Source organism: Bombyx mori, chromosome 10 (assembly GCF_030269925.1).
Source record: "Bombyx mori chromosome 10, ASM3026992v2".
NCBI classification, from domain to species: domain Eukaryota; kingdom Metazoa; phylum Arthropoda; class Insecta; order Lepidoptera; family Bombycidae; genus Bombyx; species Bombyx mori.
In genome coordinates, this window is record NC_085116.1 from 2,993,042 (window position 1) to 3,018,462 (window position 25,421).

A 25,421-nucleotide genomic window follows, 5' to 3' on the forward strand; every position below is an offset into this window, starting at 1 on the left:
TATTATGGAGTGAAATGAAATAAAGATGATTAATTTGAGACACTAATCAACTGTGATGAAATTAAATGAAATGAATTGAGATGATATGGGATGAAATATAATCTCAGTAAAATGGTGGTAATTTACTAAGATTTTTTCAGTGGACTTTTTGGAGGATCCCGAGAAGTTACGTCCAGCGGCTTTGTTTCATTTTCCCACATTTTTGCACTTTCACAGATATTAAACAGTTAAGAAACCACCATTATTACACATTTAAACCCGAAGAAACACTAAATAGACAAAATAAAACAAATCACAGAACTTCACTCCTCGCGTTCCCGCCAAAAAGTCCATGCTTTTCTTATGAACCAGTGTTCTAAAGATTAAAGTAATGGTTCTAGTCATTAGATAGCTTTCTTCTTTGGTTCGTAATTTCGTAATGTTTTTTTTTTGTTATCTTAAGTGTAATGAAAACACAAATTAGCTCTACACGTAGGTATAATTAGATCTTCTTAAAATTAATAAAAACATAGTAGAGTACGCGCCACGAAAGGAGTCCCGCAGACGCAGCGCTGCTGTCACAGGACATAATGATACCAGCTTCATCTTTAAAAACTGAACGCGCTGATCAATAGCGGGAATTTTCAAAGTATTGATAAATCTAAATAGCCCGTATTGATAAATCTAAATAGGCTCTAGATCTTGTTAGAAAATCAAAGAAAAAATTGTATATAGGCGTAACAATAGCGAATATGCCATAAAACCACTATTTACATTCTTCCTACAGAAAATAAAATATTTCAAACAGAGAAGGTATATTTATCATCGATGCTAAGTCCCGAATATGCGTATCACGTAATTCAATTATTTATGGAAACTTTCATATGAATGGTTCTATGACTTATAATTACTACTTAGTGGTCATCGGATTTTGATGTCATTTGCTATGCAGATAAAGTTGCACAAAAAAAACAATTTAATAATAAAATAGTACTCACTTATTTCAGTCTTTAGGTCATTATTATTAAAACACATAACTATTATACAGGCAGTGATCAATTTCCATGTTTAATTCAATAATGATAAGCAATCTTCGATCAATAATACTACTAGATTCGCGATTAGCGCTTCAAAAACGGCCCGAAAAATAAGACCACAAATAAATTTGTGGTCTTATTTCAAATTAGTATGGTCCAGTCATAGCCAACACTAAGACGTCAAAACGCTGCAATGCGCGTTCAAAAATTGAGTAAAAAACCACCGTAACACCAAGGTTTTGGAAGGAATATCTTTTTTTGGTAAATTTATATTACTAAGTGTTTTTCATAAAATAATAAACACAATTATATTGTAAATAAAACACAATTTACGAATATTGTAATTGTTTGGCCAATGTTTGCAACAAGGCACCAACTATTGTAACAAACATCACCTATTCTTGAACAGGGAACGCATAGAGTAGTTTTGTTATTTTATAATGTTATTTTTGTTTGTAGATTTCCTAGTAGCCCCTTGTCGCTGTGCACAATGGATATTTAATGTCGCGAAAGAAAGAGGAGAAGAAATATAGAACCCTTATAAAAAATCTAGAATTGTTCAATGGTGGTGGCAAATCAATGCAAAAAAGTATTAAAAAAACTTTATATGTATGTGTAAATATTTTAAGCGTATATGCTGAAAAGGATTTGTTTTCTGGGGGAAACGAACACAGCCATAAAATAAGCCTAAATTAAACTGATTATAGAAAAATTCATTGATATAAGATTACATTATATTTGTAAAAAAGAAACCGCTCATATAAAAATGACTTCTAAAAGACAGCTTTATAACAAACTGAATCTGTTTAAAGGTAATTAAACCTACATTATTGGTTTAATAACTTCTGTATAAAGAATACGTGGAAAACATGTTTCGTGTTTCCTTTCATATTTTTTTTACTTTATTCAATTTTATTTCTTATCACCTATTTGTTGTAATAGCGGCAATGTAAAATATTATCTACTACTTTTTTAAATCGGTCAAAAATAGTTGCGACCATACAAAACAAACCTAAAACAAATATGTATATTCTGCAACTCTATGTCTTTCAATACTTACTGTGTTCTGAGCATTGAAATGTAATACCAAGAACTACATCTAGTTCCACAATACAATAAGCACGAAATTTTAAACAAATATTTTTAACCTTATAAATTAGGCTTTAAGTATCATTTTAGAATAAATATTTTTGTACTGATGTCTTTTTAAGTTCAAGTGACATTTTAAATTTATTCCATAATATTCTTTTTCTGACGAAAGGACCTAAATACATATATTTTGCAATGGTAATTAAACTTTATGTTTAAGTATTAAGGTTTAGAATAAACTGAAGTCGTTAACATTATTAAACTTTTTTCTAAGAAATGAAGATGTTTTCGTGTCTGCAAACGTGGCCACTGGAGCGTCTTATTTTTGTTCCTGATCTTTAATCTAGTACTATTATTGATCGAAGTAAGCAATAGATTATTGTTAATTAAATTTTCACACTTGAGTAAGCGTTAGTCTGACGTAATACAGCAAGATCAAATTCATCTAAGCCTACTGAATTTCTCGCCAAATCTTCTCAGTGGGTCGCGTTTCGGATCCAGTGGTCGATTCTGCGAAGCACTGCTTTTGCTACCTGGACCACTATGGGAACTAAGATCGTAGAATATGTTCGGGTCAAAAAACGAGTTTCTTTTTTTTTTGTAGGCTATGAACAGGAGTTTTAAAACTCCACGAAATTTGAACAGACCATAGCCTGAGGTCTGAGCTCTGAGGAATTGATCGAGATGATACCGGCATATCGTTTTTACCATCGCATCGCCCGCCACCGGAGTAGAGTTCATCCATACTACCTGGAGCCACTGCGGTCATCCACAGTGCGTTTCCAGAGGTCTTTTTTGCCACGTACCATCCGGCTATGGAATGAGCTCCCCTCCACGGTGTTTCCCGAGCGCTATGACATGTCCTTCTTCAAACGAGGCTTGTGGAGAGTATTAAGCGGTAGGCAGCGGCTTGGCTCTGCCCCTGGCATTGCTGAAGTCCATGGGCGACGGTAACCACTCACCATCAGGTGGGCCGTATGCTCGTCTGCCTACAAGGTCAATAAAAAAAAAGCCGCATCATTACCAGTACCACTTTATACACCGGGCATTTAATTCTTTTGGCGATGACAATTTTTGTGTTTATTTTGTTATTAATGTGTAACAATAAAAACAAAATTTTACTTAAAACAATTTAATTTTGCAGTTAATTTTATATATCGAATTGATCACGAAAATAGAGGCAGATGGTATTTATTCCGAGCTATAAAATTAAAAAATAACTTTTTTTTTTTATAGAAAATCTTTTTTGCGATACATGGTGCACGCAATGTATTTATTGGTCTCCAGAAAACCCCTGCCAGTTGCTTATGCTTTAGATTACGGGTTCTGACGAAATACGCAATCCTTATGCAATACTTATCATTATTTAAAGGAATATCACTTCACGTAGGTTTATTCCTCAATCGACGTCAAGAACGACTTCACAGATTGCATTATGTATTAGAATTATCATTTGCAAGTAGATGTTGGCTAACTATACTAATTATGTCTTGTACGTCCTCTTCAGATAATCTCTCCTCACTCTCTTGTACAATCTGTGAAGAGTAAAAAACTTGACTTGACTTGAGACCTTTTTTTATTGCTCAGCTGGGTGGACGAGCTCATAGCCCACCTGGTGTTAAGTGGTTATTGGAGCCCATAGACATCTACAACGTAAATGCGCCACCCACCGCTCGAAGCGGATCCATGGGGGAGCCCGTATAGGCTGGTGCGCGGCAAACTGCGCCCGTGGGCCCCCCCTTTGACTGAGCGACTTCAGCCTCAACAGCTGCGGGACATCGTTTCGGCGTTGTTCCCGCAGGAGCGGGAGGGTTTTGTTCCCCCTGCTATGGGTGAGCCGTCGGACGCCATCGACGGCGAAGCCCCTGCTGAGGTGCCCCGTATCACTGGGGCAGAGCTCCGTGTGGCCGTTGTCAGGATGACTGCAAAGGACACGGCCCCCGGCCCGGACGGAGTCCATGGCCGGGTGCTGGCCTTGGCCCTCGATGCCCTGGGGGACCGGCTCCTGGAGCTATTTAATGGTTGCCTGGAGTCGGGACGGTTTCCGTTGCTCTGGCGGACGGGCAGACTTGTGTTGTTAAGAAAGGAGGGGCGCCCGGTGGATACAGCCGCCGGGTATCGTCCTATCGTACTGCTGGACGAGGCGGGAAAATTGCTGGAGCGTATTCTGGCTGCCCGCATCGTTCAGCACCTGGTCGGGGTTGGACCTGACCTGTCGGCGGAGCAGTTCGGCTTCCGGGAGGGCCGTTCGACCGTGGATGCGATACTTCGCGTGCGGGCCCTCTCGGACGAGGCTGTCTCACGGGGTGGGGTGGCGCTGGCGGTGTCTCTTGACATCGCCAACGCATTTAACACCCTGCCCTGGTCTGTGATAGGGGGGGCACTGGAGAGGCATGGAGTGCCCCTCTACCTCCGCCGGCTGGTTGGCTCCTATTTGGAGGCCAGGTCGGTCGAATGTACCGGGTACGGTGGGACCCTTCACCGTTTTCCGGTCGTGCGTGGTGTTCCACAGGGGTCGGTTCTCGGACCCCTCTTGTGGAACATCGGGTACGACTGGGTGCTGAGGGGTGCCCTCCTCCCGGGCCTCCGTGTTATTTGTTACGCGGACGACACTTTGGTCGTGGCCCGGGGGGATGATTATAGAGAGTCTGCCCGTCTCGCCACAGCGGGAGTGGCCCTCGTCGTCGGGAGGATAAAGAGACTGGGCCTCGACGTGGCGCTCAGTAAATCCGAGGCCTTGTGGTTTCACGGGCCGCGGAGAGCGCCACCTGTCGACGCCCACATCGTGGTTGGGGGCGTCCGGATAGGGGTCGGGGTGCAGTTAAGGTACCTCGGCCTCGTGTTGGACGGCCGGTGGGCTTTTCGTGCTCACTTTGCGGAGCTGGTCCCCCGGTTAATGAGGACGGCCGGTTCTTTGAACCGACTGCTCCCAAATATCGGGGGGCCGGATCAGGTTGTACGCCGCCTCTACGCTGGGGTGGTGCGATCGATGGCCCTGTACGGTGCGCCTGTATGGGCTGAGCCGCGCAATCGGGCTACTATGGCTCGGTTCCTGCGTCGGCCGCAGCGCACCGTTGCTATCAGGGTCATCCGTGGATATCGCACCGTCTCATTCGAGGCGGCGTGTGTGTTGGCGGGGACGCCGCCATGGGAACTGGAGGCGGAGTCGCTCGCTGCCGACTATCGGTGGCGCAGTGAGCTTCGTGCTCTGGGCGTGGCGCGTCCCTCCAAAAGTGAGCTGCGGGCGCGGAAGGCCCATTCTCGGCGGTCCGTGCTCGAATCGTGGTCGAGGCGGTTGGCCAACCCCACGTGGGGTCTACGGACCGTCGAGGCGGTTTACCCAGTCTTTTATGACTGGGTGAATCGTGGCCGAGGACGCCTCACCTTCCGTCTGGTGCAGGTGCTGACTGGGCACGGATGCTTCGGAAAGTACCTGCACCGGATAGGAGCTGAGCCGACGACGAGGTGCCACCATTGTGGACACGACCTGGACACGGCGGAGCATACGCTCGCTGTCTGCCCCGCATGGGAGGTGCAGCGCCGTGTCCTTGTCGCAAAGATAGGACCAGACTTGTCGCTGCCTGGCGTCGTGGCGTCGATGCTTGGCGGCGACGAGTCTTGGAAGGCTATGCTCGACTTCTGCGAGTGCACCATCTCGCAGAAGGAGGCGGCGGGGCGAGTGAGGCAAAGCTCTCCTCACTACGCAGAAACCCGCCGCCGCCGAGCAGGGGGTCGGGACCGGGGTCCCGTCCGTGACCCGGCCCCCTAAGGGCTTCGAGCTCCACCCGCTTTGTGCGGGGAGCAACCTAGGCGTGGGGCGGCGTGGTAGGTCGCGTTCCCCCGACCGCTCCGGGGGAAGGTGTAGCGCGGCGCTATCAATCGGGCTCTTGGCCCGTCGACCGAGGGAACCGGCGGTCGTGTTGCTGGCGGCCGCCGGTCCGGCGTCTGGGGGACGGCGGGATGGATGTAATGTGCACTGCGTAAACCCTGTCCCGCCGTCTCAATAGCTCCGACTGGGTTCCCACCCGGTCCGGGGTAGGGCGCCGGCTGTGAGCGGCAGGAGTTTTTAGTGAGGTTCGACTCCCACATACCCCACCTGCTGTGCGGGTGGGGATCCGGCGATTTTCTCCTGTGGAAAAAAAAAAAAAAAAAACCCACCTTGAGATAAGTTCTAAGGTCTCAGTATAGTTATGTTACGCCGGTAAGAGTAACGTCATCTATCGCGAATAGTCAAACGAATATCGAAGGACATAGTAGCATCTAGAACGCTCGAGAAATACAACGCCATCTATTGTCAGATACCGGAAGCACAATACTAGAGATGTGTGGAATATTCTCGATAATTCTAGAGATGTGGTATCGGCTATAAAAGCGTTGTAGGAACTACTCGAAGCGAAACAGCGAACGGATCACCTGAAGCGAAGCGGAAGAAGCGAATTGAGAGTTTTAAAGTGTTTGTTGAGTGTTTTAAGTGTTGAATACAGTTTTAAGTTGTACTTTGCTGGAATTTTATTTATCTCGAACCCCAGCGCGTAACAGTTACAACGGCTGCCCCACCCTTCAAGACAAATACCAGTAGCATTCCACTGTTCAAATATCATTAAATTTGGAATAATTTTATTAGTTTAATTCAGTCCTCATATTTTATTCATGTAATTTTTGAGGTTCGTTTGCTATTTCAGCATCTTCAGTTACTCTTAATGTGTGATAACAGCATTTAACAAGATAGACGGTTGCATTTGATGTCCACAGGTGACTACTACCATTGTAGCGTTTGTGCGAAGCATTCTGCAATGTGATCTAATGGGTAGTACAAATCGATTTAAAGTCCTCACATGAAATTAAAGGGAGACAGTCTCGGAACACTTGAGGATTCCAATGTGGAATTTTATGGAAGTCTTTGGTCATGAAACAAATAAGCGCATGCACAGCACTTAAAATGTTCTCACTCATTGTAAAGTAAAGATGTTTGTTGTGTCCTACAGGAGTTACTGATAAAGTTGCTACTGTACTGAAAACTAGATTGTAGCTGAAAGAGTGATCTATTGTCAAATTGTGGCAATATCGAGCAATGACAATTGGCACTGTAGTAGAAACCATCTATCAGTTTGAGGATGAGTTAGTATCATGCAATATGTAATGTGCAGTTTTCTCATATTATTACTACTTCACAATTCTACTATCAATAGTAGATCTTATTTATCTTCAATTAAGGGCATGGAAATGAATTGCAATGGCGTTTCAACCATTGGAATATTTTATGTCATTCTCTGGTCCTCTACTCCTCATCCAAACACTGATCACATTATTCCTGCTATATAATTTAAAGATAGGGGACACTCACAAAGTATGTGATGCCCCATAGTAATAGCACCCACAAATTCATCCTAATTCCTTTCAGCACTCTTAGTAGCACTTTATTCACTATAGTATAAGTTTCCGTGCTCGAGTAACTCTTTAACAACAAGTGAATTGTGAGCCTGTCCTTGATTTTTCACATTATCAATAGAAGAATAAAAAAAAAACTTTTAGAAGTATGTTCATCATTAGAAGTTCCCAAAGTTCCATGTTGTCTGTGAAACAGTAATGTCTTTAAAAATGTAGATAGAAGAAGAAAACAAACAATGTACATACCAATTGTATTTCCAATTCAGTCCTGGGCGGAGTGTTTACCATCATTAATTTCTCAACTTTAGTGAGCTTGTATTTTTTCATAGCTTCTAGGAACTTCTGAATTTTTTGGGCACTCTGATTTTTGCATTCTGTGTCTTGTAAGTAATGTACAGTCTGGAAAAAGAAAGAAAAATAATCTAAATGTTTGACGAATATGATTGTAAATGTGCAATTAATATTCCATTGTATGAGTGTAGAGCACACAGCATGCAACATCATGGTTTTAGACTGCGAATAAAATTTAACGTTTATTACCACTTGACCAATGCAAAATACAGGGAATCTTTAAAGCTCTCTCATGATATATCTAAAGAAATCAATCCTATGTAAGTACAAACATATTGTAAGTACAATTTACTTGTCTATGGGTTAAAAAAAAGTACAATTTACTTAATGTAAATACAAATTATAACATTTTATTTTTAGGTATGTTTTTTATTACACAATGCTCTTCCTTCATCCTGGAATTTACGAATGTGAAAGTGACTTGAGTATGAATTTCTTTGGATAAATTGCAACTTGCCCGTGGGGTTTGATTTGCATAGTTGTATCGTTCAATTTTAATAATAGTACATCAGGGGCACTATATCCTTTAGACCAGAATGACATATTTTTTTTATTGCCCTTGCAGGCAGACGAGCATACGGCCCACCTGATGGTGAGTGGTTACCGTCGCCCATGGACTTCAGCAATGCCAGGGGCAGAGCCAAGCCGCTGCCTACCGTTTTTTACATTGAATTAGCTTGTTATATAAGCAAGAATATAATAATTATTGGATAACCTCACCTCATATGTAACAGTGGCAAGTGAAGCTTCTCTCTTATGCTTTTTATGTGTGTTATCTTTTAACTTTTGGAGAATTTGCATAACTTCATAATTACACAGAAATGCGGAATTGGCTTTTATACTGTAATGTAACATGAAGTATGTTAATAACAAAAGGTTAATAATAAAAAGTTCGAGACTTTTTTTTTATTGCTTAGATGGGTGGACGAGCTCACAGCCCACCGCCTGGTGTTGAGTGGTTACTGGAGCCCATACACATCCACAACGTAAATGCGCCACCCACCTTGAGATATAAGTTCTAAGGTCTTAAGTATAGTTACAACGGCTGCCCCACCCTTCAAACCGAAACGCATTACTGCTTCACGGTAGAAATAGGCAGGGTGGTGGTACCCACCCGAAGACCTGAGACTTGTACAAAGTGTCTATCTCAAAATATGGCAGCTATTAATCCACATGGTATTCTTAGTTCTATAAGCCACTTTAGCCTTAAATGAAAATCTAAACAATATTGTCTACTTTTATATAATGCTTAATTAAATCAGTTTCAGTGATAGCAAATATTGATCAGAATATGAAGAAAGAAGTTTCCACTTCTATCTTATTCAGTGTTAAATAATCATATAAAACAAAACTAGGTATTCTTGTGTCTGAGATTATGAGAAGAATTAAAAAAAAACTGCTTAAACGAAATACCAACTTTAAAGTTTTACTAAAGAAAAAATTATCTAAAAAAGTCTTACGTTTCCATGTTCAAATTCAACACATATCACTTGGTGTTTGACTTCTCTAATGTATCACTGGCTTTTGGCTTGATTTTGAAATATATCCACGAAGGCCCTATTATTGAAAATATTCCACATTTAACTTATTAAGACTAATATTGCTAAAGATTGGATACACTCTTTCGTAATACTCTCTTGGCGAAAATTAGCGTATATTATATTTATACATGCTAAAACCTTAAATTACTTTACACTTGTTTAATAGGGTTAGATTTGTACTTTTTAGATATTGTTTATATTGCTTAATTAAGTCTTACGTCTTCGATTTTAATAATATGTTATTATATTATTAATTATTACTGTACTGGGTAAAAATAGTATTTTTGAGCCATTGTTGTTAAAAATTAGGGTTGTTTCAAATTCGGTATAAATAAACTCTTCAGTCTTTATCAATACATACACCATAGAGTAAGATTATATATAACCTAACATACACTTACAAATGAACTCCACACACATGTTTTTGACAGCTAGTATTAAGCCGTAGACATTATGTCAAACATACTTTTTTTATTGCCCTTGTAGGGAGACGAGCATACGTCCCACTTGATGGTGAGTGATTACTGACACCCATGGACTTCAGCAATGCCAGGAGCAGAGGCAAGCTGCTGCCTAACGCTTACTCTTCACAAGGCTGGTTTGAAGAAGGATATTTCATAGCGGTCCGGAAATACCGTGGAGGGGAGCTCATTCCATAGCCGGATGGTACATGGCAAAAAAGACCCCTGGAAACGCACAAATAGTATGGATGAACTCTACTCCGGTGGCGATCGGTACGATGGTAAAAACGAGATGATGTTATCATCTTGAACATTTCTTCAGAGCACTCCCTATGGAACATACGGTACAGAATACAGAGGTAACCGAAGTCCCTCCGCAGACCCAGAGGTTCCAAACGATCCGTGAGAATGAGATTATCGACAATCCGGACAGCTCTCTTCTGTATGGAGTCAAATGGAAGTAGCTGGTATTTGGGAGCCCCGACGCAGAGGTGGGAGCAGTAGTCCGCGCGAGGCCGGACCTGTGTTTGTAAAAAACAAGTATTTGTCCAGGCGTGAAGTACCGCTTCGCTCTGTTGAGACTCCCAACATTTTTGACGCAAACCTGGCTTTCCGAAATTACTCCAAAATTGGACATTGCTCGAAATATCGACCCCAAGTATCCCAATACCTAGCTTAAACAACTAGACAAAGAGACCTCAGCTCATATCGCTTAAGCTTTTGTAAATTTAGGCCAAAACCTTGTTCTTGACGCGAAACTGCTTCTCAAGCGGAATTATAATGTAGTGTCAGCTAGGGTTAGGTTAAGGAGTCTTTTTGGAGAAAATTATCAGACTCTAACCTACGTCTTGGGCGCAATATACACCTTAGAGCCGAACCGACTAAAACAACCTGTCGTTCAACAAACCGAGTTCTAGACTCGAATGTGACAGAAATTTATCAAGGCAGGCGCGGAAGAAACTCTTAGAGTTGAATTGTTTTCTATTTATCACGTTAGCAAATAGGATGACAATCCAACGGTCGTCACCGTCACGACGACGAAGCCTCTCAGCGCCAGCTCGAGTTGGTATAAAAAGGCCTATTATCGTCTTTCTGGATTCCCCACTAACTCATAACGATCAACGGGCTTACAAAATGCTAAGAGCGTCAAAGACACCGCCAGATATAGATAAGATGGAAAATACGGTACGCATTCGGATATTACCAGTACCAGCCTACAGAGACAAATCCAGCCAGAGAAATCGTTTGAAAATAGGTTCTTACAAATATATAAATAATTTTAAAAGACTTCCGCGTCCATCGAGTTTTTAAATCTATAAGGTAATTTAAAAACCGTTTTTAGTTAAAAGTTAATTCAAAAATTTTAAACAATGTACTGCTTTAAAACATGTGCTAAAGTTTTTAGAAGTATTTTCCTATCAAAGAATTTAGTGTATAAAAATATGAAACATGTTTATTATTTAAGTACTAGCAGTATCTTTGGGCATCCAGGATCGCATGATGCGTACTACAATTACTTTTTAAATTTACCGTTTCCGAAAAATAAAATTTTTGCCACCTATGTATGGATTGATGCTAGTGGGATAAATTTACGGTCTAAAGACCGAATATTGGATAAGGAGCCTTGTGATTTAGAAATGGTGCCGAAATGGTCGTATGACGGGAGTTCAACTGGACAGTCAGATCTGAAGGATTCAGATATTACACTACTTCCCGTTGCAGTGTACAGAGATCCTTTTCGTAAGAGTCCGCATATAATAGTTTTGTGTGAAACATATTCTAGTGAAGGTTTACCGACCCCCACAAACCACAGAGTATCATCAGCTATAACCTTGAGTAAAATTTGTGACCAAGAACCATGGTTTGGTATAGAACAAGAATACACAATGTTCGATCGTGATCATTGGCCTTTGGGATGGCCAAAGCCACGAGGGTATCCAGACCAAGATTCTAAGAATTCTTACTGTGGTGTAGGTGAACATGTAGCCGGGAGAGAAATTGCTGAGTGTCATGCCAGAGCTTGTATCTATTCTGGCATGGATTACGACGGATCCAATGCAGAAGTAATGAATGGATCGTGGGAATTTCAAGTAGGACCTACATTAGGAATAAAGGCAGCTGACGATATCTGGATAGGTCGGTATCTTCTAAATCGAATAGCAGAGCATTTCGACGTTATAATTAGCTTTCATCCTAAGCCAATGGGAGATGGACATGCTGGCATAGGATGTCATCATAATTTTAGTACAAAGAAAATGCGTGCCGATCAAGGTGTCACAGAAATAAAAAGGATTTGCAAAATTTTATGCGATCAACATGAAAAAATCATTAAAAGCTATGATTTAAAAGATGGTGAAGATAACAAGAAGAGGTTGGTAGGAAAATTTGAAACATCATCATATGATTCGTGTCGTGTAGGCATTTCTGATAGAAGTGCGTCGATACGAATTCAGAAAAAAGTTATATCAGAAGGCAAAGGATACTTTGAAGATCGAAGACCTGCAGGCAACTGTGATCCGTACATGGTTTGTGGCGTAATTGCTAAAACATGTATTTGAACTTAATTTATTGGAAGAAACAACTAAAAAGAGCACTGAATATTTCGTGTTTGATGGTCTATTAGATATAATTTGATTAATAAAAAATTTATTTTTAGAAAAAATGTAAAAATTTAAAATATATACATATAAAATATTATAAAATGAAACCTAATAAAAATGAGAGTTATTTTAGTTACATTAGATATGTACTAAGAAAATCTAAGTCTAATGATTTACGATTTACTGTGAACTACTAAATTTAGATTTATTGGTCATATCTATATCTTTTGTTTTGTTTGCCACAACAAAATATACAGTATATTACTCAGCCAACTCTCATGTTTTTTTTATTGCTTAGTTGGATGGACGAGCTCATAGCCTATCTGGTGTTAAGTGGTTACTGGAGCCCATAAACATCTTCAAGGTAAATGCGCCACCCTCCTTGAAATATCCGTTCTAAGGTCTCAGTATAGACCCAGTATAGTTACAACGGCTGCTCCACCCTTCAAACCGAAACGCATTACTGCTTCACGGCAGAAATAGGCGGGGTGGTGGTACCAGTAAATTGTCACTGAATAGACTTCATACCTATTTCGGACAAGCTCATTAACTGGAATTAGCGGATTTCTGTGCTGAATTCGTTTACGCATAACGTCATACACTAAAAGGAAAATAAATCCAATGAGATTTTTGATATTTCAACTTTCAACCTTGAAATATTATCAAAATTTTGTTGAAATATTGGTTTACCTACATTTTGATGTATATGTAAAGGCAAAAATTATGGAGTTGCAGTACAATGTGTATAAACTGTGGTATTTACAGGTGTTTTAATAAAAGATTTGGAGTGAATTCTTAGATGTTTTCATTTTTAACCAGCTTTTACAGTTTAACAAATTACCACATATTATGTGGCCTTACCGTGGTAAATCTACAGTCGGCATCGCTGCGCCACTTTGAGAAGGCGGCACGACATGAGAACCCTCTTGTCTTGGCCGCTGGAAACTACATACCTGACCCTGTAGACCGAATGGTAAACCGTCGACGTCGCCCAAAGCACGTCATTACGGATCCTCCTGATCCATTAACGGTGCTTTTAGGCACCACAAGCACCGGTCACCGTCCTCGTCGAGTCCGTCGAGCGAATTAAACCATAGACGTAGCCCACTGAGTTTCTCGCCGGATCTTCTCAGTGGGTCGCGTTTCCGATCCGGTGGTAGATTCTGCGAAGCACTGCTCTTGCTAGGGTCAATGTTAGCAACTCTCCGGTTTGAGCCCCGTGAGCTCACCTACAAACGTTAGGGTGAAGCTGCAATAGCCTCTCAAGGCTATCAGCATAGGTAGGACAAAAAAAAAACCGTGGTAACAAACCCTGCCAGCTGCGATGTCGGTAGGTACCTAAAATGCAACTCGACACAAACATCAAAATATACTAGCAGTAGCTACTTATGAGTAGGTACTTAGAATAAGCAGAATTCTGTGGATATTGATATTAAAAAATCTATGAACATGGAAAATTTATGTTAGTCTAGAGACCTATGACCTAGGTTTATTTGCCAAATGCAAGCGACATTTAAATAAATGCAAGCAACATTTAAACGCCGCAAAAAGAGTAATTAATATAAGGTTCTATTTCTATGGTATATTATTCTTGATAATTTAAAAGAATATCTATTTAAAAGAATTGACAAAGAAAACGTCTTTCCCGATATGTCAGTGTATCTTTAGATAAAGCATTTGTTTATTTTTTAAAAACTCATTTTGTATGTTTCAATGGAAAATTTACTAAGAAATGTGTTGCTGAGTCGGAAAATAATAACAACAGTAAAAATATGCCGTAGAAATTTACTTAAACATTCTATAAATCATGTTTTAGGAAAAAAGGTATTAGACCGATACATGCGGTTACCTTTACCCTGTAATAAGGTTTTGGCCACATACGTTTGGATTGATGGCTCTGGAATCAACATGCGTTCGAAAGACAGAGTTATGAACTGTGCTCCTTATTCCCCAGAACAGGCTCCCTTATGGACATTTGATGGCAGTTCAACCGGACAAGCTAAGGCGAATAATTCAGACACGACCTTAAAGCCTGTGGCAGTTTACAGAGATCCATTTCGATGCGACCCTCACGTATTGGTGTTATGTGAGGTGTACTATGGCGATGGAACACCAGCTGCGACAAATCATAGAAAATTTTGTAATGATTTGTGTGTTTATCATGCAGCACACGAACCATGGTTCGGCTTAGAACAAGAGTATACTATGCTTGATGTAGACGGGTGGGGTCTGGGTTGGCCTAAGGGGGGCGGTTTCCCTGCTGTAAAATATCAGTATTCATATTGTGGCGTAGGAGCAAAGTACGTTGCGGGAAGAGACATAGTTGAAGCTCACACGAAAGCCTGTTTGTATGCTGGACTAGATTTTGAAGGAACCAATGCAGAAGTTATGTTCGGTTGCTGGGAGTGGCAAATTGGTACTTCAGTAGGTATAAAAGCTCCCGATGATTTGTGGATGTCGCGCTATATCATGGCCAGAGTTGCGGAAGATCACGGTGTTGATATAACATATCATCCTAAGCCTATGGGGCAGTTACATCCTGGCGTTGGTTTGCACCACAATATGAGCACTAAAGGTATGCGTTCTGATGGTGGATTCAAGATTATTGAAGAATCTTTAAAGAAATTGGAGACTAACCATATGAAGCACATCAAACAGTATGGTAACGATGAAGCTACCAACAGACAACGTTTAACAGGTAAATTTGAAACGGCATCGTTCGATAAGTTCTCGTGGGGATTTGCTGACAGAAAAGCATCAATTCGGTTGCAAAGAAATACAAAAGAAAAGGGGAAAGGTTTTATAGAGGATAGAAGGCCTGCTGGTGATTGTGATCCGTATTTGGTTTGTGGGCTACTCCTGGAGACGTGCTTAGGCCCAGCTGGAACGAAAAAGGCAGGAAAACCTGTATGCCCACCAACTAAATAAATTACTCTTTTAACATCTGAGATGAATAAGCACACAATTCAGAAATTTAAAGTAAATTCTCATTAACTTTATCACGACTTAACGTCAAATTTGTTAATTACAATAATAATAATGTTAACATAAAAGTTAATAGTTCAGCCTTTTATAAAAAAATTGTTAACATTTATATTGTTTAATTTTATAAATAAAACAAGTTTCTTCGAAAAAACTACGTATTTACAAAAACACACACAGTTCTAATATTAATAGTTACATAAATTGGATGCTTTGTCTATGTCGTTATCATTAAAATTGCACCAAATTTAGCATTACTTTGGTTTTATTATATATTTGTAAGTCAAATATTTGTCATTAAGGTGATCATCGTTGCTTTGATGACGTACGCGACGGTTGTAAACTATCTTTTTTTTCCTGCGGGGTATTTGACGCAGGCCCGTCTTGGTGAAACTGGAAAAACCTCCGGGCCACCAGTAACCCCTGAATAAAAAAAAATGTAACGCAGGAAAAACATATTTCTTTTCGGCCCGATTGCCGAACCTCCTACGAAGACCCCGCGCCTAGGGCGCGCGCGATCTATGTGGGACTTGACGATCTGCAAGATGTTGGGAGCAGACCGCGGGCCCAAGGAATTTTAGGGCCCACCCACTAAACGGCTCCCCTGCACTCTTACACCCGACGTCCGATCTCCGTCCGGGGTCAAAACCCGGTCAGAGTAGGGGGGTTCCCGCGGTCAACACTACAACCTTTTTTTTTTCCTACCTAAGCTGGTAGCCTGGAGCGGCTATTCCAGCGTAACCGTAACTAGTAGGTGAGCTCACGGGGCTCAAACCTGACGACGATGCTAACACGAACCCTAGCAAGAGTCGTGCTTCGCAGAATCTACTGCCGGATCGGAATCGCGACCCACTGAGAAGATCCGGCGTGAAACTCAGTAGGCTGTGTCTGAGAGTTAATTTACTCGTCGAGCCCTTCGTCGCAAGCGACGGGTTCGACGGGAACGGTGACCGGTGCTTGAAGTACCTAGAAGCACCGTTAGTGGATCGTGAGGATCCGAGATGACGTGTTTTGGGCGACGTCGACTGGTTTCCATTCTGTCCGCAGGATCGGGAATGCACTACAACCAGACACGCGGTGCCACCCCGAGGACGCCCGACCGACGGGTCGTTGAGGCGATAATCGACGACCAACGACGTCGGTCTCCGAGGTACGGCGGCCCTACCGGGCTGCCCGGGCGATGCCGATGGTGTTCCGAGATACCCCGCTGGGCCAGAACCAGCCTGCCAAGTCGGAACGCGATACACCGCTGACCGGGTTGCTCTTCCACAGTATGTTCATATATGACGACAGCGACGACGAAAATGCGGACCGCATCGCAGTCCGCAGCCGTCGACGCGTCTTCCCGTCCTCCTGGTGCCAGCGCGCTAGAGTGACGGTAGCGTGCGGCGCAGCCTCAGCCCCCTTAGGTCGCCCTGTGACCATTACCGGGAGGAGACTGCCTCCTCACAGGGGCCAGAGCTGGACAAACGCCCTCCTCCGACCCCTGGTTCAACGGCGGCGACACGGTGCCGAGAGGTTAGAAGAGCTCTCCCACTCCCGAGCGCAGGAAAACCTAGAGTAACCGCAGGTGTACAGTTAACGTTTGCCGTTTTATTTTACACACTAAGGGATTTCAAAGAAGCGTCATTAAAACCAAATCTCTGCTCTTTGCCTATTCTTTGCTTATCCCTGTAATAACGATTTCGTGTTCAGTTAATATTAGTAAATGTGGACTATTTCTAAAACTTCAGCAGTTTCTGCTTCAATAATTTTCTTCTGATTCAGATATACTGTAGTTATTTATATCTACCTATTAGCGATGTGAACCGATTACAATTTCTGGCTCCGGTTTATTACCGGTTTTTTTCTCAAAAAACCGGTTTTTTTAGGTTTTTTCCATAAAGGCTAAATAATCACTAAATAAAACAAATTTACGTACAAACGAAGAGTTTTCTTCATACAATTAATTGGGTGAGCATATTTTATATAGGCTTTTAATGATCAAATATATATTATCCAATAATAAAAAGCATTTTATTTTTGATTTAATACTATTGTATTAAATCAAAATTTTGATGCAAGAGGCATAGTTGGTCCACTGCGTCATTCAGAAGCCTGCTCCTTCTGGATGCTAGCACGTGCCAGCAATTTCGGTGTGGTTTACTGTGGCGGCTTCAGTCTCAATATACATTCGCACTATATTCACTGCGGCCGCCGTGGCATTCGGAATATCCCGTTTTCGCGAATGCAAAAAATCCAGAATACCAGGCTTTTTAAAATTGTTTGTGTGTTTTTTCTGGCTGTTCCGATGATAAAGCGAGAGTTGAAAATTCTTCAAGAAGATTCCCCAGTTCACGATGCACCATCTCTTTTGCAGACAACATGTGCTCTGGTTGGCGAAAGCCATTTCTGAGTGTTGGGTGCAGATATGTGGATATTTAGGTCACAGTCCTCATTTCGTACGCTAAAAGTCTACCAACCATATTGTGGTTATTGCACTGTAGTTTTTAAATGTAATGCACGGTAATTTGATTCTGAAAGACGGTTTTTTTTTATATTTGTAGCTTGTATATTTGATCTGGTAGCACTGGTATGAACTGTAAATGTAAAGCGTAAAAAACCGGTATTCTTAAATAAAAACCGGTATTTATCGGTATGTATAAAAACCGGTTTTTCTCCGGTTTTCTTCGAACCGGTTTACATCCCTACTACCTATAAATGAAATTAGCAAAGTTACGCTTTCAAGGCTACCAAGGCAAGTACATGATTATTAATAATAGCTTCAAACATTATCAATTTATCGGGAAAACAATTTGTGATGATTTATACATTGTTTGCAAATGCCTGTGGCGTTTAAGAACGCACATTTTTATGATGCGTAAGCCGGAACGCACGAGAGATGGGAAAAAGAATATAGTCTGTGAGACGGGACCTTTTTTACCACCAATTTAAAACGAAAATATAATTTATAATGTGTTTAATAACTAATGTAATATAATTACTTAGAATTGTTTATGCCGCTACAACAATAAAATTTCTATTGTTTCAACTGTGGTGTTAATTACATAAAACACGACTTTACGGCGAAATAAAGAAGGGACTCTATATGGATTCCCATATGCCTATTAGATTGATTATGCCTCCAGTTATCTTGTTAATATGGATGAGACAATTGTACAAATGAGACATACAAACAAAGGTGTATTGAAAAGTTTTTGCCCATTATTTATTTTTAAATTTTTTGTTCTCACAAAAACTAATCGAGGAACAAGCCGAGAATCTGAATCTTTAATTCAGAACGTGCATGGCTGCATGGGTATCAATTAATAACAGTTTAAACTGGAACAATGATTATTAGGTAGTATAAAATAGAAATGAAAAATAGGTATATTATTTGAAACAAATCCTTGATCGTTCGACTATAGTAGAATGTCATTTGTGCCAGTATAGACCATAGACAATTAAAAAGTTTTTCCACCATTTTGTTTCTTTACTCTATTCCTTTTCGTCATATGGCGTAGTAGTTGTTCGAATCGGTCCGCCATATTAAATGAAATCAATAAAATAAGACAAAATGTCGCCTTACTAGTGCGCGGAAAGTAATCCAATAACATCTAAATATTGTGTGATTAAATCATCAAGAGGATCACAATGGAGAATTCCTACGGTGTGGGAGTAGTGAACAGATACGCTCTTTTCTTGGACGATGAGACCGATCCTCTTGATGCGTTAAAAGCGCGAGAGCAGGCGAAGGAGCTCAAAAAGAAGACCAAAGAAGCCGAAAAAGAGAACAAAGGCAAGCCTGAACCCAAGCCCGCTAAAGGCGTAACCGTTCCCACCCGGAAGGGCATTAAGGAAACTCAAAATGTGAAGTCTCAAGACATCAAAAGTGGAGAACAACAGAAGGGTAAGGGACCTGCACGCCCGGTCGATCGTAATGTTGAGCGTCCGCCTCCGCGTCGTCGTGAAGATCGGCCGCAGAACGGTACCGCAGAAAACAAGGAAGGAGCTCCGCGGCCACCGAGACGCGAGTTCGGCGATCGTCGGCCTAACTTCAACGAGCGCCGCAATTTCAACGACAACAACCAGGACGGTGCAGAGCGTCGCGGTCCACCAAGACCACCGCGTGAGCCTCGTGAGGGACCGCGCGGGCCGCGTTCTTTTGACAATAGAGGCAAACGTGAGTTCGACCGAAGATCCGGCTCTGACAAAACCGGTGTGAAATCAGTCGACAAGAGGGAGGGCGCAGGTCCCCACAACTGGGGCACGATCAAGGACGATCTCGACGAGTTGAACAAAACCGGTTCTGAGGGTGAAACTACTGAAGAGAAGGCTCCTGAAGCCGGCGCTGGCGATGGACAAGTGCCTGAAACTGAACGTGCAGTGCCCGCTGAGGAAGAACCGCGTGAGTTGACACTCGATGAATACAAGGCTTTACGCAACGCGCAACGCACCGCTCCGCAGTACAATTTGAGGAAGGCAGGTGAGGGTGAAGACTTGAGCCAGTGGAAAAACCTGGTTCTGTTGGAACGCAAGAAGGAAGGTGACCGTGGTGATGATGAGGAAACTGACGAGGAATACGATCTGGCCGACTATCCACAGCGCGTGGGTCGCCAGAAGCGTTTGTTGGGCATTGAGTTCACATTTAGTGACGGTGCGAGGCGCGGCGGTGTGGGCGGGCGAGGCCGCGGACGGGGCCGGGGTCGCGGACGAGGAGTGCCGCGCGAGGAGCCGCCGGTCGTGGAGGAGCGCCCGGTACAGCGTCACCACGTGACGCCGCCGAAGGTCGACGACAGCAAGGATTTCCCCTCTCTCAGCTAGACTCGCAGTGAGTCTAGATTCTTCTCCCTTTCGAAGCTAGAGTTACAAATTATAATGTATGTACTGTTATTTTTGAAGTAAATATACAATATATTTACAAGAGTGTGTATTGTATTACATTGAAATCAGTCTACGTAGTTATTGGCTCTAAATTTTGTGAGTTGATTATAACTTGCAACGCTGCCTGGGGATTGACATGTTTCTGTGGAAAGGAGTAAAGGGGGAGGATTCGTCTTGTTTAAGTTTTATTTTTTGATACACATACTACTGCTACATACTTATTATTGTGGATTTATAACAATAGCTTTTATTATATTGTAATCACACCAGCTTTTCATTTTACTGGTTGAGTAATCGGTGATAATAAGATTTCAACCTTCAGACTGACGACAAGCTATGGATGAGTTTGAATCTACTCCGTCACAAGTTAGTATAGTATTTTGTGAAGAAATAACCCTTGCATTTTATATCATGAGTTTGTGTTGACAAATGCAGACTGGGAACTGTAAATAGTTATATTTTAAAGATAAGGTCAAAAAGAACAAGGTTAATATTTGTTGTTACACGAACTTCTTGAGTAAATAAACATTTTGTATGTGTGATACATTTCTTGGTTATTTTTAAATTCTTGAGCTGTCCTCTTATCCAAATGCCTCCCCCCTACATTTTAAATTTTGATACTATAATCTTGTGAATGAATATTTTCTTTCGTGGTAAATCATCGAAATTTATATTCATTTAAAACTACAGGATGGGTACAGAAATAGGTCACAATAAAACAAATAGTAAGATAGATATATTTTACTGTTGACACATTTTATCACTTTCACACATAAAAATACAAGTTACTGATAATGAAACAAATACATGGGATATTAATAACATTTTAACATAGATCTTAAACAGAACCAACACGATATTACATTACATACAAGTTTTAGGGAAAAATAAGAGCAATAAATAATTTATTTACAAATGAAAATTAATTTGGTAGATTGTTCTATGAACAAAAACTACTATGACATGACAACCATTACTAACAAATTCTTGTGGAATATAAAGATAACATAAATAGAGGAACATTAAAATTTTATTATAATGGTAAGTTGCAGCTCTGTCATTCCCGAGAGTGCTATATATGTGAATGATAGTGAACAGTAACATTCTGGACTCGCATGTCTGCCCTCTGAATAGAAAAAAATAAATAATCTTAAAATTACATGATGGGCATATTTCCTAGATATATAGTGCAAGTCATTTTATATACAACAGCAAAAGTCATTAAAATAAGTTTTAAAATGACTTTGTGATTAGTATTATTAGTCTTTAATCATCTTTAATAAAGATGGCCTGTGGAAAAGTGCAGTGCTTTCTATCATCATACCACCTGTATTGCAATTGTGACAACTTAAATCATTATGCGTCTTTTGCTGTTTTCTGACTTCATCCAGTTATCTCAGATTTAGAAAGATAGCTATGACAACTTTTTTAGTTCTAAATAAATGTATGAGATTCTTGCTGTTCTAAATAACATAACTTTGTCATTGTCAACATTTCAGTTTACTGCTGTAGTGGGAAAAGCTTAAAATGTTTTTTGTCGGTTGTATAGGGTGATCAGGATTATATTAATTCCACACGTGAGCAAATTTTAATACTTTTTTACTCTTTATTCTTGGTTAAATAATATTAATTATCAGTGGTTTAATAAATTAGTGACAACAAGCGTAATATTCTAAATACAGGATATGAGTCCCATTTCACAGCCACAATATACATTACATTAAAAGCATAAAGTACAAACCGTAAGACAAGTGGCCAGCAATTTACACCGATAAATGTCTAGGCATGTCTAAATAATATTAAATTTGATCTTAAATCTATCTTTGTCTGTCGGCTACACTACAAATTGACTAATTATTTACACTTCGACAAGGGATCCAGTAACGATTATACACAGCCATTGTGCCGGGGACGACGAACTCTTCGAAAATCGTCAACACTATCTGATCTTCCGATGGCTGGAAAATTAATTCACACAAAAGTGGATCTAGTTAGCCTTAGTTCCCAAATATTTTAACCCGTAGACTTATTTCTCTGTTCTGTGATTGTAGTTTTTTAAAAGCCACTACATTTACATCTGTAGGATCCGAAATTGAATTTTTGACTTCTGCTAAGAGTGCAGATCATGTCGGTCAGGGGACTACTCGATGCCGAAGGTGTTGGTCTCCTCGACGGCGAGCAGGAGTTTCTCGTAGAGCAGCTGCGGGGTGGGGTAGGGCGGCAGGTCGAGGCGGTTGAAGCAGGTGTGCGCTCGCGGCAGGGACTCGACGCGTCCCCAGCGCTCCACGCAGAAGCGTCGCGGGCCCGTCGAGCCGCGCAGCGCCGCGAACCCTTCGTACGGGATGGACGACGTGCCCGTCACGAACTGCACGAGCCTCAGCCGCTGCTCGTTTGTGAACCTGAAGGAAATATCGTATTTATTTATTTATACTTTTATTTCAGTTTTTTTTTTTAAACCATATCATCACTGTCACTACATAGTATAAAACCAAGTCGCTTTCTCTGTCCCTATGTATGCTTAAACAACGGATTTTGATGCGGTTTTTTTTAACAGGTAGTGATTGAAGAGGAAGGTTTTATATGTATAATATCCATTAAATAGTGGAGAAATCAATAATAAATTACAGTTTCCGAAGCGAAACGAGGGCGGGTCGCCAGTTTTGTTAATAAGAATTACTTATAATCTATATTAGTAACTTAAAAAATCTAACACGTAATTATCATTACATACATTTTATATCGTTACATTTGTTTTTTTGTCCAATACATTTAATACTATATCCTCATATTAAAAAAAGAGGATACAAATACAAATTTTGACAAGCACACTGAGTTTGTTTCGCTGATATATTATCTCAGGGTTATGCTTCTTTTAGAAACCGACGTTTCAATGTATTGAAGTTACGAGAATGTAATTATTATTTTACATTTTTGTCGCAGCGTTAATTTTAGAAGAATGAAAACGGGATGCCTCGCCGCATCCTGTTCGACTTTGCACTATTTTTAGAACATTTGAGTAGAAAAAATGTTTTCCTTTGAAAAAAATTCAGAGAGAGAAATTCATTAACCATGGATCAGATTACCGTTAGGACCAAATAAATGAATAAAAAAATGTATAATGATATTGTATTCATTTTTAATATGTATACTTCACTCAACATTTATGTTGTAATTTGAATTTCAATTTTGAAATCACTATCAAATTACCACATCGTAACCAACGACTTATCGTTGCTTGGAAATTGACAAATCACAAATATATAAATAATATTTGTAATTTATTTTAATTTACTTAACGTATTTGTCACTGATATTGCAATAGACCTTATCTTCGGCGCGCCATAAGGCATCATTTTTAATGTCATTTCAATCAGTCCGGTGTGTAGCATTACATGACCATAACTCTTGTAAGATCTTACGGGAAGCGCTTTGCTTACGGAAGTCGGTGTCTGTGCCGCGACCGGCGGTATCCACTTACCCACGAGAAGACTGTATCAGTGGCGGATTAAAAGTCCAGAGCGCCATAGGAAATCAATTTATCGGCGCCTTTATATAATACTATAAATTTTAGCTATTTGTTTTTACAATTACGATGACGTTGTATCATCAAACCCTAGACTTTAGTAGACCAGGACCTTTGTACTTACGCTCATACGCGAATGAAATACAAACAAACCCGCAATATTGCAAAATACGAGTATATCGATGCTTGTGCAATATAATCTATTATAGATTTAGATTATAGATCAGCATTTAGTTCTTAATCGTCGATATGTTATTTTCATTATTTATTTAAAAATTCTGAGCTCGCGCGCCCCTTGTAACTACACGCCCCTAGACACGTGCCTAGTTTGCCTTACGGATAATTCGCCTCTGGGCTGCACGTGCGTTTGACTTCGACTGTTATACCAAGAAAAGTCATAATGAGGCTGATCAGTGTGCTTAGTGCGAGTTTTTTAACGTTCTCGATAGCGTAAAAGTTAGCTCATATTTGTATCGAATGGGATCGTTTGCGTACGTTTGCCGCTAGGGGCGCTGTTCCAACTGCATACAAAATTGGGTTAACTTTTACGCTATCGAGAACGTTAAAAAACTCGCACTGAGCGCGCTGAACAGCGCGTACCTGTCGATGGCCTGCCAGAACCAGAGTATGACTGGGTGCGCGTCGTGGTAGCCGCCGCGGTAGTCCGTGTGGTTCCTCCAGTCGGCGACGTCCAGCTCGGGCGCGCCGGCTATCACGAGCTCGAGCTCGCGGGCGTCGAACGCGGCCACCAGCCGAGGGTCCACCACCTGCGCGGAACACTGCGTTCAATACGAGCGACGAATGATGACGATATAGGCCTGACTATTCTTTATAGGCTCTAAAATTCATATAAATTTGAATTTGGAAACGATGTACATGACAACCCACAGACACAGCCCACTGAGTTTCTTGCCGGAACTTCTTAGTGGGTCGCGTTTCAGATCCAAGTACGGCTCTTGCTAGGGTTCGTGTTAGCAACGTCATCAGGTTTGAGCCCCGTGAGCTCACCTACTAGTTAAGGCGACGCTGAGGCCTCTCAAGGCTATCAGCTTAGGTAAGAAAAAAAATGTACATGCGCAAGTAATAAATGCTAGCCTCCTCCTCCGTGCGTCGTGTTCCTCAGTGCTAAGGATCGTGACCTTTACGGAATACATACGTAAGGTTTACTTGGGAAAATTGCTAGTGGTGGGTTCCCGCGTCCTTCCACAGCAGAATTTCAGAGGGGATTTAGTTCCTCTGAGCTACTGAAGCCCTAGTTCAGGTTAGTTGACCGCCGCCCGTTGCTCGGCGTTATATTTTTACGTTAGTACCATTAAAAGTACCTTTTTAAAAATGAAAACAGAAGCGATATTATTTGTGTGATGACATATAATTTTTCGCAGTACATACAATTATAAAAGACGAATAAGAGGTATTGTGTAAATCTCGTATCTCTCTCTCTCTCTCTCAACACAATAATGGCGGTGATGTCACGAACTTTGTGCAATAATTTTGTAACAAACAACTAACATTTTATTTACAAAGTTTCTAACATTAAAGCTACATTAAAATTTTATCACCTTACATTTGCAGACGAGCTCAGGGACTATCTGAATAAGTGATTACCG

General features: G+C 41.0%; 6 protein-coding genes and 1 long non-coding RNA gene across 13 annotated transcripts in view; 4 read left to right on the forward strand and 3 right to left on the reverse strand.

The window, feature by feature from the left end:
* Positions 1-25,421, reverse strand: part of LOC110385588 (uncharacterized) — a 933,915-nt gene that overhangs the window by 299,171 nt on the left and 609,323 nt on the right. The window lies entirely within an intron of this gene.
* Positions 1,076-2,215, forward strand: LOC134199470 (uncharacterized). The gene is made up of 2 exons (XR_009973978.1): positions 1,076-1,277; positions 1,476-2,215. It is a non-coding gene; the product is annotated as an uncharacterized LOC134199470 (long non-coding RNA).
* Positions 3,226-25,262, reverse strand: LOC692930 (calcitonin gene-related peptide-receptor component protein; the record flags this gene model as incomplete). The annotated part of the gene is given in 6 exon segments (NM_001046772.1): positions 3,226-3,640; positions 7,740-7,892; positions 8,565-8,685; positions 9,305-9,431; positions 9,531-9,737; positions 25,245-25,262. Coding segments are annotated over 4 exon segments (384 nt in total). The 3' UTR covers positions 3,226-3,538.
* Positions 11,156-13,197, forward strand: LOC101741588 (glutamine synthetase 1, mitochondrial). The gene has a single exon (XM_004930310.4). It carries the CDS (start codon positions 11,217-11,219, stop codon positions 12,402-12,404), a length of 1,188 nt encoding a protein of 395 aa, XP_004930367.2. The 5' UTR covers positions 11,156-11,216; the 3' UTR covers positions 12,405-13,197.
* LOC101741446 (glutamine synthetase 1, mitochondrial) lies at positions 14,077-15,682 on the forward strand. The gene has a single exon (XM_004930309.5). The coding sequence runs from the start codon at positions 14,160-14,162 to the stop codon at positions 15,372-15,374; it is 1,215 nt and encodes a 404-aa protein (XP_004930366.4). The 5' UTR covers positions 14,077-14,159; the 3' UTR covers positions 15,375-15,682.
* Positions 18,913-25,421, reverse strand: part of LOC101741169 (E3 ubiquitin-protein ligase HECW2) — a 112,838-nt gene continuing 106,329 nt past the window's right edge. For all 7 annotated transcript variants that reach the window (XM_062670384.1, XM_062670383.1, XM_062670382.1 and 4 more), the window contains 2 exons: positions 24,415-24,581; positions 18,913-22,690 (listed from right to left, as the gene is read on the reverse strand). In XM_062670384.1, coding sequence (XP_062526368.1) covers positions 22,432-22,690; positions 24,415-24,581 — 426 coding nt within the window. In that variant the 3' untranslated portion in view covers positions 18,913-22,431. The remainder of the gene's footprint in view (positions 22,691-24,414; positions 24,582-25,421) is intronic.
* Positions 19,062-20,331, forward strand: VIG (plasminogen activator inhibitor 1 RNA-binding protein-like). The gene is given in 1 exon segment (NM_001279364.1): positions 19,062-20,331. A coding segment is annotated over 1 exon segment (1,170 nt). The 3' UTR covers positions 20,232-20,331.

What these genes read in the sequence shown, in the direction of transcription:
- LOC101741588 (XM_004930310.4), top strand. Translation starts at nt 11,217, where the DNA reads ATGTACTGCTTTAAAACATGTGCTAAAGTTTTTAGAAGTATTTTCCTA.
- LOC101741446 (XM_004930309.5), top strand. Translation starts at nt 14,160, where the DNA reads ATGGAAAATTTACTAAGAAATGTGTTGCTGAGTCGGAAAATAATAACA.